This window comes from Trichomycterus rosablanca, chromosome 17, assembly GCF_030014385.1.
Source record: "Trichomycterus rosablanca isolate fTriRos1 chromosome 17, fTriRos1.hap1, whole genome shotgun sequence".
NCBI classification, from domain to species: domain Eukaryota; kingdom Metazoa; phylum Chordata; class Actinopteri; order Siluriformes; family Trichomycteridae; genus Trichomycterus; species Trichomycterus rosablanca.
This window is the reverse complement of record NC_086004.1, coordinates 5,489,507-5,506,595: the sequence shown is the minus strand read 5'-3', so window position 1 is coordinate 5,506,595 and position 17,089 is coordinate 5,489,507. Positions and strand designations below refer to the sequence as shown.

At 38.9% G+C, this 17,089-nt stretch overlaps 1 protein-coding gene across 1 annotated transcript in view; it reads right to left on the bottom strand.

Annotated features, from left to right (window-relative positions):
- Window positions 1–17,089, bottom strand: part of hcn2b (hyperpolarization activated cyclic nucleotide-gated potassium channel 2b) — a 36,804-nt gene that overhangs the window by 1,796 nt on the left and 17,919 nt on the right. Inside the window, exons 4-7 of the mRNA XM_063012446.1 lie at window positions 12,557–12,775; window positions 5,183–5,329; window positions 3,729–3,969; window positions 2,457–2,621 (exon numbers count right to left, since the gene is read on the bottom strand). Of these exons, the coding sequence (XP_062868516.1) occupies window positions 2,457–2,621; window positions 3,729–3,969; window positions 5,183–5,329; window positions 12,557–12,775 (772 nt within the window). The remainder of the gene's footprint in view (window positions 1–2,456; window positions 2,622–3,728; window positions 3,970–5,182; window positions 5,330–12,556; window positions 12,776–17,089) is intronic.

Genomic DNA, 17,089 nt, shown 5'->3' with positions numbered 1-17,089 from the left:
TACTTTGGTTCAGCCTTTACCCAATAGTCCAAACCTACAGGGCCAGGTTTGCAGCAGCGGCCCCACCCAGAGCAGCAGGAGCAGGTTTCTCTATTTTCTGCTGAGTCACTTTGCTTCTGGTATAAACATCAGAGGGAGCATGAACCCTTGTAGCCCTGTCCCTACTCCTCTAAGAAAGTGATCCTCTGGTTTATATGACCTACCTTTCACGGACAAGAGCCAGACTGTCAATACATCACTCGTCCCCAACACCATTTATCACATTTCACTCTATATCGCTGAGTTGACCCTCCCCCAGGGGATCTACTCCTTCATATCAACACCCTGCCCTTTTAGAGTAAACGCTCAATATTAAAGGCATGTTAGGAACCATGTGAGCAAATTATAAGGTAAGTTATTGAGCTTGTTTGCCGCCCCAACATTGCCATGCTTCTTTTGGATATGTATTTATTATCATGAAATTCTTAATATGACTTAATCTGAAGGACCAGAGAAGTATCCAGAATATAAAAAAAGAACACTAACCACCCCGCTAACCTTTCTTAATGCCTATCGTTTCATTACTGCTAAAACCTAATGGGCTCCCTAAATGCCAGACGTCCAAACACAAGGCTGGCATGGCAGGATGAGCTGTCGCTGTGTCTAGAATCCAAACTCGTCTGCCCGTGGATGGAATGTGGATGCCATGGCAACAGCAGGGTGGAAAGCAACAGTGTGGGCACTCTGTAAACAGCTGAGATGGTCATGTGACGTGCCTTGACATCAGTAGCACACCAACCCTGGTAGAAGAGCGCAGGATGGAGGGGAGAGTGGCGGTCGCTCCGCAGATTGTATGTTTACATTCTTCTGTTGCTTTATTTCCATTGTGAAAAGAAATGAAAGGTAATACAAACCTGACCTTTCGATTACCTAACGTGACACGTCGCTGTACAGTGGGAAGAAGTATATGTTAATAAATATATACATGTTCACCTTCCGATGCATTTGTCCCGAGTCGTACCAACTTTTTAATGCCTTCAGCAAAAATGTTTTTGGTTCTTTTACATCATCATCAAATAAAAATATAAGCATCTCTCGTTCTCTCGGACACGACCGATTACTGCTCCTCCCACACTCACTGCTTCCAACCAACATATAAAAGTACGGAAACTTGTTGAAGGTCCCTCGTATATACACACATAAATACAGTGCACAGATGCAGTCAGCTCCAGAATTTGTTAGCATTCTTGGTAAAGATTGCTTAAAAAGTTGCTTAAAAATCTTAATCTCAACCTTATACCACAAGACATATTCTAAATTAAATTTTACTGGTATTTAAAATTAACTGATTAAAATAAACACAGCTCCTATAATACCTAACAGGGCTTGCAATTCTGAAGCAATGTATGTAAGAACACTCCTCCGTACTTAATCTCTTTAGTAGCTCCTCTAGCTTAGCCTAATCTAGTCACTTTAGCCTACCCCACATATTTTGTCAGGGGACTGCAATTGCCATGGCAAAGGTTTGATTTTGTGCTTATTAAACCAAATATTGTGTGAATTTAAAGGCTTTTTGGTGGACTGGAATCCAAACACTGATAACCATACAGATACAGATTCCTCCAGAACATTCTGCCCTTTGTTTGGGTCTTCAGGGTTCCTAATGGCTTATTTATTATTTTCTCTTTCTCTTTTACACTTAACTCTTTCAAGCATAATCATCATTTCCAACAAATTGGTTCTTCTTATAATGTGTTCATAAAAAGACTTTCAGAGAGGTTCAGGTTGGTTATCTCTGCTTTAAGTGAAGGGTTAGGTTTGATTTGGTCTAGGATCAATGTGTTTGTCTTTTTTGCCACCCAATGTAATGTCTTCGCCAGGACCAAAGATTAAAGACACTGATATTCTCCCTTTCCTGCTTTTATATTGTCCAGCTTTCACTTCCATAAAGAATCACAGAGAAGACCACAGTCTGGACGATTATGATTTTTGTTTGGAAAAACAAAAATTTATGACTGAAGATCTTTTTTAGTTCCTTTTTTCTTGTTCTGCCAAGTGGTAGATAAAAAAACATTTTGACCCTTTGTGCCATGAGTAGAAATAACCTACTTCGGCATTCTGATTTTAAGGTGATGACTTAATCAAGAGTTTAGAGTGTGTTTATGTAAATTTTTTGTTTAGTCTTTTTTGGTTTGCACGTAAGGAATATTTTGGAAAGAACTCAATATCGACCAAATATCATCCAACCACCAATTAAGCTAAAGTCATAAAATAATGGTTTTCTATCTCTCCAGTACAGTTATAACAAATCATAACAACCAAAAGTCTACCCAATGAAGTGTTTAATGACTCATTGATTGGCAGTGACCCTTTTAGCTTGGAGCATTAGTGGACTCAAACCATGCCAACAGAATACCTGCAATATGTTTTCTTCAACTGCTGTCTGTCTTAATGGTTAGATAAATAAATGCACATACCTATCCGATCGAGTCTGTCGATGGCCACCGTCTCAAAGGCTCTCCTCATCATCGGGTATTCCTCCAAAACTTCATTAAAGTTGTCAACAGAGAGGGAGTACAGACGACAGTAGGTGTCTGCTCGAACACTGGCAGTACGTCTTCCACGAGTCAGCAGGCAGATCTCTGAGAGTCAGTCAGAATGCATCATGCTAATGACTTACATATAATTATTCAATACCTGCATTAGCTGGTATGTTCACCAAAAAACATGTCATAAAGAATTTACAGCTACACAAAGTATCACACTGTGTTTCATTCCTGAACTTGAAAAGTGGATAAAATGTTGTAGATTGCTTTATTATTGTTTCATTTTTTAATTTTAATAGTCCTTCACCATCAAAATGATTTCATGCATATGTAAGTGTGCCAGTCTGTCTGATGCGATATTTACCGCTCAGTTGAGGGGATTAATTACTCATCTTGCCTTGATATAACACATAGTCTGTATGATGCTTCCTGACTCTATCTTACATCTCATTTCCCTTTATAGAAAGCCAAGTTATCTGTGCATAAAGAGTATCTGACTGGAATGATATGATTGTTACACCCACTGTGCTAAATCTGAAGAAAGCAAATGTATGAAAAATTACATTTAACTGACCTGGCAGGAAAATGTAATTAGTAAATGAAGCTGGCGTACTGAGTATTACTCAGTCATGCACTGTGAAGAGTTGGCAACCTAATGCGCTAATGGTTTCTTGAACAGAGAATCTCCACAGAGATTACAAACGTTACAAATCACTCTGTCCAGCCCATCTAATTAGGTGTTATTAATTAGCCTGATCGTTTGAATCTCAGCCCTTTTTTCGGTAGCCCTGGTTCTTGGCAGTTTTACAGCTGTAGTGAACCGGACAGCCCTAAATGCCACGAATAAAGGTTGTGCCATTTTCTGGGTTAGTCTATCCACATGGGCTTGGAAAGTGTCTTAGGGGTTTTAGAGGCCAAATATGTGAAAACCATGCAGATATATTGTATGATATAACCATGCAGCAGTAAATTATATAATTTTATGTAACAATTGGGCATTTAGCCGCAGTGCATTAATCATCCCAAAGGTATTAAAAAGCCATCTGTGTGTTTTGGAAAAACCATGTGCTAGCCCCTCATGCTTTGAAGTTTATCACTGTGTTGTGATGGGGCACACTCGCATATTAATAAGAACTTGCCAAAACTAAACTGTAACCTTAATCTTGATCATGTCATGACTTGAACCACAATTACAGTACATACCTCCAAAGTAGGATCCGTCAGAGAGCTTCATGCCGATGTTTCCCTTGGTAAGGACGCTCACGACCCCATGTTGGATGAAATACATCTTCTTGCCGATGGTCCCCTCACGAATGATGTAATCCCCCGGCTGGAAGACCTCAAATCGCAGCTTGGTCAGCATGGCTGTCACAAAGTTGGGGTCAGCATTTGCAAAAAGTGGCATTGAGGCCACTAGTTTACGGCAGTTAAAGTTGACAATTTCCTGTAACAAAAAGACATGGATGAGTAAAATGTACTGGCTAACATGAATTAACAAGTTAATAAATTATTAGGTATAAGATAAAGATAACAACACAACTTCTAGAACTATCTTCCTTCATATAGCATTGTGTGCTGCTGGTCCTCTCATATCTTCATTAACTGTACTTATATAGTGCTGACTTTACCAAATTAAAAGTATTTATCAGACACTTATTTCCAAATACAGTACAAGCAACTGAAGGCCTTGTTTAACAGTTGACCCAACACTGGCAACTTCCTCCATTAATATACTCCAGTATATTAATCACTGAACTACCACTTGCACTCCTCTCACGTCTTCTAGAACCTTCTTAACGTTCATATTGTACTAGCACATCTGACTAACACTCTTATTATAGCACAAAGTGTTCTTTCCCTACAAACTGGTAAGCAAGTTAAATAATTAGATAGCAAGTCACCATAAGAGCTACAATTAGAACACTAACACTACTAATCTTCCCTTCTTGTCTTTGTACCTTAACTATGTATTTGCTTAAAGTTGCACATTGACATTAGAATTAATACTTGAACTTTCCACTCTTTTTCTGGTGTTTTGGCTTCTCTAATAGGCACCAACAATTAATAGTTTTTTCCTCTTCAGAAAGAGAGAATGGTTCATCCATAGCTGCTCACAGGTTTTATAATGCTATTTTTTTATATCATGTTCTGACTTTGGCCATATACAACTTTATTTCCTGCTGGGTCTGATGATATTGTCTTTTAAACTTTATATTCATATGTAGTACAAGGCCATAACCACAAATTAAACACTGGGGGTGAACAAATCTAACAGGAAAGAGAAGGGGGTAAGGGGGTTCCTGCCAATCTAAAACATTCCTGCCATACCAACAACTGATTGGAACACTGATGTATCCTAACATTACACAAAGCTAGTGAATGGAATATGTTTATTTATTATTTTTACATCAGTACTTTTACTTGTGGGGGATGTGAGTATATCTGAATATGAGGAAGCATGGGCATGACTGTGATTATGGCCTTGATATAGTGTGCTGGCGGCTTTATTTGCTTCTTACAGATTCTTAAACTTCGTTTCTTAATATATTGTGGTTGTCTTGAATACTCTTCTCACATCTTTTTAGATCTTAATTGGTTAGCAAATTGTTATGTACCATTTAGTTAGCACATTTAACACACAAAACAATTGACCTTACCTCTCTCAGAGGCTCATTTAGTTCCTCTAGAATACTCTCCTCATCAAACATCTTGCCCTGATATCTGTGCTCATAGTAATCATGGATCTTCTGCCGGAAGTCCGCTGGAAGTTTGTGGAAGGACATGTACTGCTCCACTTGTTTGTACTGAGGAGAAAAAAAGAACAACGGCTTGTTCATTTCCATTTCATCATTTTAATCTGGTGTGCTCACTTGAGCAAGAACCATAGTGATGAGCATTACATGCAGATAGGCTTCGTAATTAAACAACCCTGCTTTCCTGGATGGGCTTTGTTGCTATGTTGGGAGATATCAGACTGGGTTATTTATGGTGAATGTGGTAGACGCTGAAGCATGTGGGACTGCATTGTTGGTGGAGCGTGAGTAAAACAGTGCTGTTCTATTTCTGTTGCTGCCCTGATAAATAGTTAATCATGCTAATGCCATTTATTGGTGAGCTGTAATACAGAATAAAACCAGTGATTCCATCCCAGTCTTTCTCAAGGGTTCTTTAGATGCTTAAAATGGCAGTAGATAACTTTTTAAGGTAATACTTCGGTGACCAGCTTCATTAGAGTCAGTAGAGAAAAACATTGCTGTTGTTGCACTGCTGTAAACTGCTATAAAATGTAGGAAAATGCTTACACATTATAACCAAGGATGTCTTTAAAAATCTTTAACCAGTTTTGCAACTGAAAAAATAATTGCTCTCTTTCTGATTGCCTGTGCAATTGCACATTCACTGAATAACCCAATTACACCTCAACTTCAGCTCATAGACAGATGATCTTACAGTCTCAATTATTTTCTAATATAGTAGAATTTATCCTTATCTCAATAGCAGCAAGACACAGCAAAATATCCCTACCAAATCACACAATGAGCACCATGTTCAACTGTTAGCATGGTGTTCCTTCACCGAAATGCTGTATTTGGTTTCTACATCCAAAATCCAAAACAGGGCACATTACACTAACATGTCTTACATCTATTTGATAAATTTAGATCCAGTGCCAGTGATACGAATGAATCCTGAAATCTAGCCGATTAACCAGATGTTTTTTAACACCACATTTAAATAAACCAGTGATTGCACTGGCACAGCATTTGTCTGGAGGTTTGTTTTTTAAAGTGTTACTATGCTGGTACATTATCATATACATTTAAAATTTAGAGTTGCTAAATTTGTATTGATTTCCAGTGACCTCTCCTCATTACAGCGGTCTAGGATTCAGACACACATAAATACACACATGCACACATTGTTAATCACTTATCATCTCCTGGGAGCTAATTTTAGAACTTTTTTGCCAACCTTTTGTTCCTCTAATCCACATCCTATCCTAAAGAAATCCTAAATTAAATCTTAATGAAATAAATATGATTAAAGTTAATACACCAAAAGGCTTCCACAATGTCCTTCCTCCTTATCTTTCTAGTCCTTCTAGCACTGTACGCTCACTGATCCTGCCGCTACCCTTGGACAACTGTACAGAAAAAAACAGTAAGGGGAAACATACACAAATGAATTACTCAAGCAAAAACAAAAGAACATCCTTGTTAATTTATTTAATTTTAACTAATTCACTAATCCAAATTTGACAACATCTTGTTAACAGCTATTGAACTAATACATAGTAAAAAAAAAAAAGCTTCCCATATCATTAATGCCAATAAAACAAATAACAAATGTTGAGGCAAAAAGCTAAATCAAATCCATACAAATACTCAACATAACATATTTGGTTAAAACTGTCCATGGAGCAGCCTAATAGAGCTAATACCTAATACAGCTAATACAGGAACTGCTTTAGCCAGCAAGGTGAAGGGTTGTGTCTCAATTCACACAAAACATCCTGTACAGTGTGTTTAAAACAGTAGCTACTTTATTGGTTAACTCTCTGTACTCAGTTTTAGGGGGACTACAGCACCACTTCTGCTCTTATAGCTAATACAGCAATGAAGTACTTGTTACATTTTAACAATGCAGCTTCATAGACAAAAAGTACATGTGCTTGAACAGCCTGCCTGCAGTTCAGATCTCTCTACTATTAAAAAAGCAAAGCACACTATAAAAAGGAGAAACAAGTAACAACAATCATGACTGTTAAGCAGCTAAAGTCTTCTATCAAGCAAAACTGGACAAAACTTGCAAAATTGCATCAATTAAAAACTTAAATCCCAAAGAATAAAAAAGTGTAATTAATTAAGTTGGCATCAAATTCTGTTTATATTTGCAAAATACAATGCAATTAATCAGTGAAATCTTTTTTATACACTTAACAGTTAAGTAAAGGATCAAAATAAATAACACACCACAGATTCTTGTTTATACTGCGTTTTACAAAATGACCCAACTTTTCCGAAGATGGGGTTTGTAATAAAGTAGTTCGATTTCTAAATGTTTTAATAAAAGAATAATCAATATGCTAAAAACATTATCATTATCAAAAACTAAAAACAGAATAAATCACAATGGCACACTGTTATAAAAAAATCTATAACATAAATGTGTGATGCAGGTAGAAAGCCACAGGCACCAAAAAGTGAATTACTTTTCTCTAAGTGCAAACCGTGACCACAATTACACATTTAATTAGTTACAGATCAATACATTTTCCCTTTTTTATTTGCATATTAGTTTTGTAAAATCCATATTTAGTTAGGATGATGAACGAGCTCATGGTCAAGTGTCCACATACTTTTGGCTATATAGTGTTTTTTCATGCTTAAAAATACAAAGCCAGAAAACACTGAGTGTTCATTTATTAAAACTTGATATATGAACTGTATAAATAAGTATAAATAACACAAACAAAAGCGGCTGAATAAGAATAGAATAAGATGAAGTATTTCTATTTTGTGCTTCAAATATAATAAATGATCATAAATATACAGTTCAGCAGTTCTGCATTTCCAGGGCCTGTTACCCCTGACCCCTGCTAATTCTGTGTTGTTAGCTTTGGATCTAAGTGCTTTCATATCCACCCAGCTCATATGTGAAGTTCACACTGGGCTCAGCTGGTAGATCATGTAGATTAAACTCATTGCATAATAAATAAAAACATTAAAAGCTTATCCGCTGCTGTTACTACAGCTACGTTACAGATAATCCGCTTCATCCATTCAGCAAAACATCTTTACAGTAATTTAATCAAACTGTAAGCTTTAGCTATATAATTTACTGCCTATATATTAAAATACATTATAATACAATAACACTGAGCTTTGTTTGTAATATTGTGATTGATGTCATGACCATGGTATAAGACCAGGAAATTAAATAGATATTTATTATGGAACATGTGCTGCCTTGTGTATTGCCACTCACACTAAACAGTTGGGACACAACAAAACGCCACAGTGGATTTGAGCCACAGTGCTCTAGGCCTGATTATCTTATTTTTATTAACAGCAGTGATTGTACTGAAGTGGGCATATTATTTTTGTACTTTGCATAACCATAGAAATGTATTTGTACTTGTACTTGTACTTGGACATGTTTACTCATGGTGTTTGGGTGGCACAGCAATCTATTATACTGAGATCCAGGTTCAAATCTCAGCGGTGCTATTAGCCGGCCGGGCATCTACACAAGCATAATTGGCTCTGCCTGAGGGGCATGGCTGAAGCCCTACTATGGATTTTTGCCTTTAGAGTCTATTGCAGGGTATTGCATACTCACCTACTCACTGATTAATCACACTCAGGGGCGAATCAGATTAGCAATCCACTTTCTTTAGGTTTTTGGCAGTTAAGCGAAATTGTTGCATCACTGTTACATCTATATTTTGCTCAGAGGGACAAAATATGCAAAATGGGGCCTATTCCTGAACTCTCGCCCTGTCTCTGATGGACAGTGCATTGTTTAGCAGCATTGTGTCCAGTCTGAGAGGAGAATAATGCTGTTACATAATGGTTAACGTCCTGCTGCTGTACTGGTTAGGGAGAATCAGTCTGTACAGAACAGTGCGGGACTGATTGGGTGACGAGGGACTGTCTAATTACGAGTGAGAAAACAGGGACTTTGGAGATGCTTGCATAATCACAGATACATGCATGCACACACACAAACACAGTAGAACCTGGCACCTACGGGCCACCACGGGCTATAAACAGACCTGAGCTGTTTGTATCAGGGTGTAAGTTGAATTTGTGTGTTTATGAATGTGTGCATGCAGGCTTGTTGTAGTTTCGGAAAATAGTTGGCACTTTGAGGCAGCAACCCAAGTTTAATGTCTGTTTTATTTATTGTGTGAAACTTGGCAATATCCGTGCGGATTTCCTCTGGGTTAATCTGTCCTTCCAAACTAGTAGGTGGACTGATTACTGCCAATTACTCTAAAGTTGTGGATACTGAAATAAGTGAGTAAGTTTGTGATGCCCAGCAATAAACTGGAACCCTGGTCTGGGTGTATTTCTACTATATGCTTAGGTTTAGGACCAATGGTGACTCTGACCAAGATTAAGTGGAGATCCATTAGCTAATCAGTTAATCAGTTGTCCATTGGGGCAGTCATGATTATGGAACAGACCTTTATCTTTTTATATAGTCAATGACAAACCCTTCTTTTTTTCTTATTTTATTTATCCATTTTCTCCCAATTTAGCGTAGTCAATTTGTATTCCGCTGCTGGGGGATCCCTGATTGCAGTCAAGGTGGGTATATTGCTGCTCACACCTCCTCCGCCCACACGCAGCCCTTAGTGAAACCCTTTTTCACCTGTGCACTTTTCACCTGTGCACTTTTTCACATCGCCTCTCTAGTCTGGTCATCATCTCTCTAGTCCCACATAGTCCGGTCATCCTGCCCTAGCAGAAACAGTAGCCTATCAGTGTCTGCTGCAGGCACTACCAATTATGCCTGCGAGATGGCGCCCAGCCGACCGGTGGCAATGCCGAGTTTTGAACCAAGGGGTTCAGAATCTCGGCGCTGGTGTGCTAGCGGGATATCCTGCTGCGCCACCTGGGCGCCACAAACCCTTCTTTAATAATTCAGTATAAATGTAATTATTCCCAGGGTGTATCTTTAAATAAATCAGAAGTTCCCGCCTTGTGGAGAACTGAGAAAATACAAGTTAGCACATAGCTTATTAACTTATATTGATGCTAAATCAACATTCATGTGCTGATATCTGCAAGTACTACTCAATTTCAGAGCTTTCATAGTCTCTCAGCTTAATTCATACCCAGCACTAAGATGCTTTACGTCTGTTAGCTCTGTATGATGGAAGCAAAGCCAGCATTTTTCCTGATGTACATCTTATCCTGTTTGAAGTTTCTGTCAGACCCTTAAGTGTGTTTTGCAGCTCTGTTGCCATAAGTGTCCCGGTATCAGACGGTCCCCGGTCTGTGCTTCTCGCTAGCTCTGCTGGATAATAATTCATAAAGAGGAATGCCTGTCGCCTGTGGGAAGATTTGACGAGATCTTATCACTGACTCTTTCCTGTGCTGTGTCACATCATTACTACAGATGTTATCAAAAATGTGGAACATTGGAGTGGCATTCTAGGAAATCTAGTTTAAGAGTCAGAGGGGACTGGATAATGCAGATAAACTGCATTTATTGATTATTTATGGATATAAAAGGATAAAGGAAACTCATGTGAACACAAGGAAAACATGTCTCTATAGTCAGTGACAAGATGTCCCAAGGACTTTTATTTCTGTGTAACCCACACTTTGTTAACTGTGCCACTGTGCAACTCTTGTTCTACTTCATTATTACTGTCATGTCTGAAGTAAATCTTAGTTGCCATCTTTTTCTTGCTATTTTGTTTATGCATTTTCTCCCAATTTAGCAAAGTCTTCTGCTGTTGGAGACACCGGTCATGACTGCTCCCTCCGAGGCGTGCCCAGTCCACCGACTCCTTCTTATTCGCCCACACATGCAGAGATCCGTGCACTGGTCTTTCTATCTGGCATTCCTCCACTTTTGTACAAGAACCTCAGGCTCCTAACCAGCGTCGAAGACCCCACCCACTTTCAGTCTGGTCTTTTCCCACACGGCAGACTTTACTGGCCAATTTTGTCCACTGCAGGCATTTCCAATCATGCTAGAGGGCGCCCAGCCAACCGGTAGCAGAGCTGAGGTTCAAACTCGGGTAGTTCAGAATCCCAGTGCTTTTTTGCTAGCGTATAATCTCACTGCACCACCTTTTTTTAGTTCTGAATGGGAACAATGCAGTCACAAGTCAGGTTTGAGTCTCTCTGGTCTTACTGGCCTGGCCGGGAACTCAACAGACACAAATGACTGTGGCTGATGGAGGCAATTGTCTTCTTACTGCTGCAACAGCCACTCTTAGTTTCTGGTCAAAGTACCTATAGAAGGGACAGATTTCTCTTGATAAGCGTTCTAAGGCTCTCTGTAGGAATCTGCAGCAGCAGACAGAGATAACAAAGGTGCACAGGTCAGTTAACTAAATTGGGACAATGCAAAGAGAAAACCAGGGAAAACAAATCTCTGAAGTGTAAATAAAAAAAGAAAAAAAGTGTACATCAGTTGTTCCCTTTAAGAATGACTCTTGTAAATTTAGTTTAGTTTAGAATGGCCCAAACCATTTCTGCTGTGGGCAATGCCACTTAAAGTGCCCTTTGTATGATTCATCCCATATCATAGAGATTAATTCCACAAGCAGCAGAATGGCTCATAAGGTCAGAGGGTCAGATTTAATGCTACCACACTGCTAATCTTGAGTTTTGAGTCATAGCTTATCCTAATACCATGGAATATAAAGAAGCATGTGAGAATTAAGATCCAGGGTCTTTATACGATGGCTAATGTCTGACTTGAATGCCCTGTGTCCTTGGGTGGAAAGGAATTTTACTTGTATTCTTATCTGTGGTGTTTGCGTCACTGTCACATCTCTGATGTGAACTGACTGCTGACTTGAAGAACCTTCCATTAATAAAGAATAACAAAGCTCTTACTTTTGTTTGCATTGTCAATGAGAAATTAGTTTTTCTTTCTTTTAGATCATCACACTGTGACTCACTGATTCTATCTCTTCAGAAAATGAGATTATAAAAATCAGATATGGAACTTGGAGAGAAACACAATAAATCTCACAGAGATCTGGTGGGATGCCAAACAGCTAGTGACACAAGGAGAAGAGCTGAAAAATGGGAACACTGTGGTAAACAAATGCCAGATGCCACTATTAGAATCAAAGAGCTAGCCATTACCGCATCAGGCGGAGCTAACAACGGATCAGACAAGAGGGACGCCAGATTGACAAGAACACCCAGAGTGGTCAATTTGAGCAGACCCACTCTCACTAAACAGGCCATAGCTGCCTACTTTGATCTGTCAAGATCAAACGAGCGATAACACATAAAACAAGCAGGTGTGTGTTGTGCGAGTGCGGCACCCACCTTTTCCTGGTACTGGCGGCGTGATGAGTCCAGAGACTGGATGAGAGCGGTGGCATGGCCAATAAACATGGCGTAACAGGTGGCTCCCACGATCATACTCAGCATGGTGAGCCAGATATCAGACATGCTCTCTGGCGCCTGGCGTCCGTACCCGATGCACAGCATGTGGCTCATGGCCTTGAACAGGGCAAAGGAGTAGAGCTCGCTCCATGAATCATTCTGCATGAACACCAGGAAAAAAACATAAAGAGACAAAAGTACAATGTATTAGTAATTAGTTCCTTTTATACATGTCGCCAAGTAACGCAAAGGAAGGAAGTTGTAGAAGCTGTGAAAAGAGTATCTGTGGGTAAAGCAAGGACTAAAAAACTTCTGGAGCTTTTGTGAAGATATGGGCATAGCATATGGGCAAAGTCAGCACAAAATATAAGAAAAGAAAGCTATTAAATGGACCCCCCCACATACACACACACACAAACAATTTTACAGCTATAACAGCCACCATCGCTTTAAACAAGTGTGTCTCTAAAAAAAGTGCCCATTAAGTTAAAAGACAATTTATTAGGTCAAGCACTAGCATTAGCCAGAAAGGCTTGTCCATTAATTGACGTTCTAGTTCATCTTAAAGGTGTTAATTGGAGTTAATGTCAGGGCTCTATGCAGGCTACTGGATTTCCTCTGCACCCTATTCATCAAACTCGCTTTACTGACCAGGCTTTGTGCACAGAGGCACAGTCATGCCCCCAAACTGTTGCCACACAGTTGAGAGCAGGTAATTTTTATTTTATTTTACGCCTGTAAGCAATAGGTATGTGGTCTACATACTTTTGGCCATGCAGTGTATGTATATATAAATTAATTTACTTTTTTCTGCACCTTTTTGAAGATAAACACGTATCTAACAGCTTCTAGAACCTTCTTCCCTCATATAGTGTACTGAATCAGAATTTAGTAGGTATTCTGCCTTCTGCCTTCATTTATTTTACAGCAGCTCGCACCACGAGTGCTCCTCTAACCTAAACGTAAATACTCACTTCTATATTGTGGCATCAGTGAGATGTAAGGAAACATAACGCTCTTTTACTGTAGGAGGAATTTCTTTAATTTAGGAAGAGGCCAGATCTGACGTCCGGCTGATCCCTGCCACTTAACAAACAAATGAACAGAACACAGAGGTCACTGGACACAGCACATTAAACGAAAAAGGTAACTCACAAATTCAAAACAACACGAGCTCAACAATGCATTACATCATTTGGGACACAACTATTTACACAAACTCGCCTGCCATAACTCAACCATGAAACCCGTTTTAACCATTATTAATGTTCCGACCGTGGGTGCACTGCAACACAGGATACCGTGACATAAGCAGGCGGTGGGTCCCGGAAGAACCAAAGATGGCAGCTTGCTTACTTCTCTATGACGGCAAGCCGGCTGCCCTCCACAATATGTACAACATTTTTATCCTGTAGCACTCTTCAAACAGGTTGTAGAACTTTCTTACATTCTACTTTATAATGTGCGGGTTTCATGCACAGACACATTTTACAGACTAAAAAAATATTCCTTACACATACATTTAGTGAACTCCACTCACAGACACTCCTTACAGCTTCTAGAACTTTCCCCTGTCATGACCTGGGCTGTCTTTGCCTACAGGCTCTTCTCTTCCTGAACTATTTAATTATCACATAAGAACTAGAACTACACTCAGCTGCTCTGTTTTCAGAACTTTAATGCTTTTGTATTCTGTTGGCTTTGTATACAGACACTTGATTCATAGACATACTGTGTGCTAGCTGCACCACATTTTATAGTTTCTAGTCCTTCCTTTTACAGGGTCTCTGTCTACAGCTACATTTCACATAGCTTTTAAACCTTATATATACTTATATCCAAATCTAATGTGCAGGATCTGCATACAAACACATTTCCCACAGCTTTAACATGCAAGTTGGCATAATAAGAGTGGCTTTTCATCCATCCATCCATTAATTCATTCATTCATTCATTCATTTATTACAACTGCTAGGACTTTTGTTCCATATAAAGTGTTTTGGCTCTACCAATAGTCATTCTTCTCACTGATTCAGGAACTCTTTATTCCTAAGTGAATTATTTAAGTCCGGTAATTTAACAGTATTGAAGTCTGCCATCTCATATCAGTACATTATGCCAACAAGACAGCTTCATTACCCACTTCTCTTCCTTTTTAGCCTCAAGAAGACAGTCAAGTAGCTTCGCTGTAGTGTTTATCTTCCAACCAGTCTAACATCCCGGCCCTGTCCCTTATTTCCTGTTTTTCTCCTATCAGCATAGGGGCTCAGCTGCTGTTCAGAGATGTTGGTCTTCTCATTACAAGTCTGTAATTGCTTCAGTACCAGCCTGATGGGTTCTACATAATGCTCCTGTTTGCATTCAGTTTGCATGAAAGTGGGGAACACTTTGCAGAAATGAGAACACTTTGTGAAAGAGATCAACTCAAGGAGGCTAAGATTGACTTTAAATTAGAAATAGGGGAAGGATCGGGGAGGAAAGGATGAGGGGTTGGTGAAGAAGAGGCTGTTGGGTAATTAGGAGAGAATTGTGTTGGGGAAATGAAGGTGACATCTATATATTATATTATATATACCAACTGCATTATAAAAACACAGCGTGTGCATAATTGGTCCAGTTTTCTGGATCAACAAACACGCAACAAACCAAAGTTTTGATCAATTTCAAAATCAAATTATTTAACATTTACAAGCAAAATAACATGTGATTATAACTAACAGAATCCTAACAAGTTTAATGGATTTAATGATGCTAATAATTCACATCTTGCATTGCGACAGTTTCACAAATGTTTCTGCTGGAAGAAATTATATACAAAACTAACTGGGGCCAATTGCTTAATTTTTATTAATAATAAAAATTAACAAAATATTTTTCCATTTTTTGTGTCTGCCACTTTTTACACAATTCTTTCTCATGCTGCATAAATATGTCCATGACAGTACATGACATATCAGCAATTTGTGTGCCAAATAAGCATTAATTGTGTCTGTTTGTTGTAGCCACCATGCCACCCCTAACTGTGTCTGAAAGCAGGCACAAAAGGCTCAGTAGATCTAGCCCTGAGTGATGAGTAGTAGTCTGTCATGTGAAGCCTGGCAAAGTTTGGTATTTATATGGAACTGACAAGCTGTATATGTAGAAAAAACAAATCCTTTATTCTTAAAAACAGACTCTCCAGTCGTGCCCCATGTGTTTTGTCTTTACTCAGGCTGAATGGTTGAGTGGCTGTATTGTATTGAGCAGCAGAGCATTTCAGGTTTCATTGTTTCTCTGTAGATCTCACTTTCATCCCCTGATGCAGCTCCAGTGCAAACACAGATCTGCTTTATGACAGAATTTACAGGGCTGGAGAGAAAAATAAAACAGTTGTGTTTTTCTGTTTTTAGAAGGATGGAAACGCACATTAAAAATGAAATACTATCTGAAACCAAAGAATCTGTAGTGTTGATCTGGTGCATGGGGTGAACATCACTAAGATCTTATCAGCTCATCAGTAGAGCAGATCAGCTGGATTTATAGTGTTTCCTGAAGCAAAACAGAAAACATTGGTTGATTTGGCATTATGACTACTTAATCAGATTAAGTAGCGACCTGACCCTGTCCATAAAGCCCTAATCCTATCCATAAAGCCTTATTGCTATCCCTAAAGCCCCAATAAAGCCCTAATGACAGCCCTTTCTGACAGGTGTGTAACATGCTACATGTAATACATAGCCTTAACATGCCATACATTGCAAAGTAAATATTTGCAATGGATTGTAGATGTTCACAGATGACCAGGATGCCTTAAGGTCTCGAGGAAGTGGATTATTACTGTTTGCTATTCTATGGTTCTTATAACAGCTCTAAAGCTGACAAAGCTTAAGTCTTTTTCTAAGATTATTTTTAAAAGTAAAAGTGTGATTGTTGGTATGTTGCTGTAATATAAGAGTATTAAACAAAGTAAATAATAGCAGCATTACACCACTTGTGATGTATTATTTTGCTATGACAGCACATCCTGTTGTGCCTTATTCCCTATGTAATACATTTATGTTTACATTTTGTTGATTTAATTTGAATGTGCTGAATTTAATTTGTTTCTGTGAAAGTAAGTCTGTATGTAACTGAGTAGACAGATGCTAGCACTCTCACAATGAGCATTTAGCAGACGCCTTTATCCAAAGCGGCTTACATTACAGTTACAGAATACAGTCTGAGCAATTTAGTGTTAAGGGCCTTGCTCAAGGGTCCAACAGGAGCAACCTGGCAGTGGTTGGACCTTTTCATTACTAGTGCAATACCTTAACCACTAGGCTACGGCTTGCCTGTAACTAGACAGAGCTAAGTGATGCTATCATGCTTACAACAGGCTTAGATGTTTACCTTTTCTGGTCAAGCTTGTAAATACATTTTGTGGAGTTGTGACTATACTGAACATAGCTTGGGCCTGAAGTAAAAACTGTGCCCCTGTGCCATTATTTACAAAGA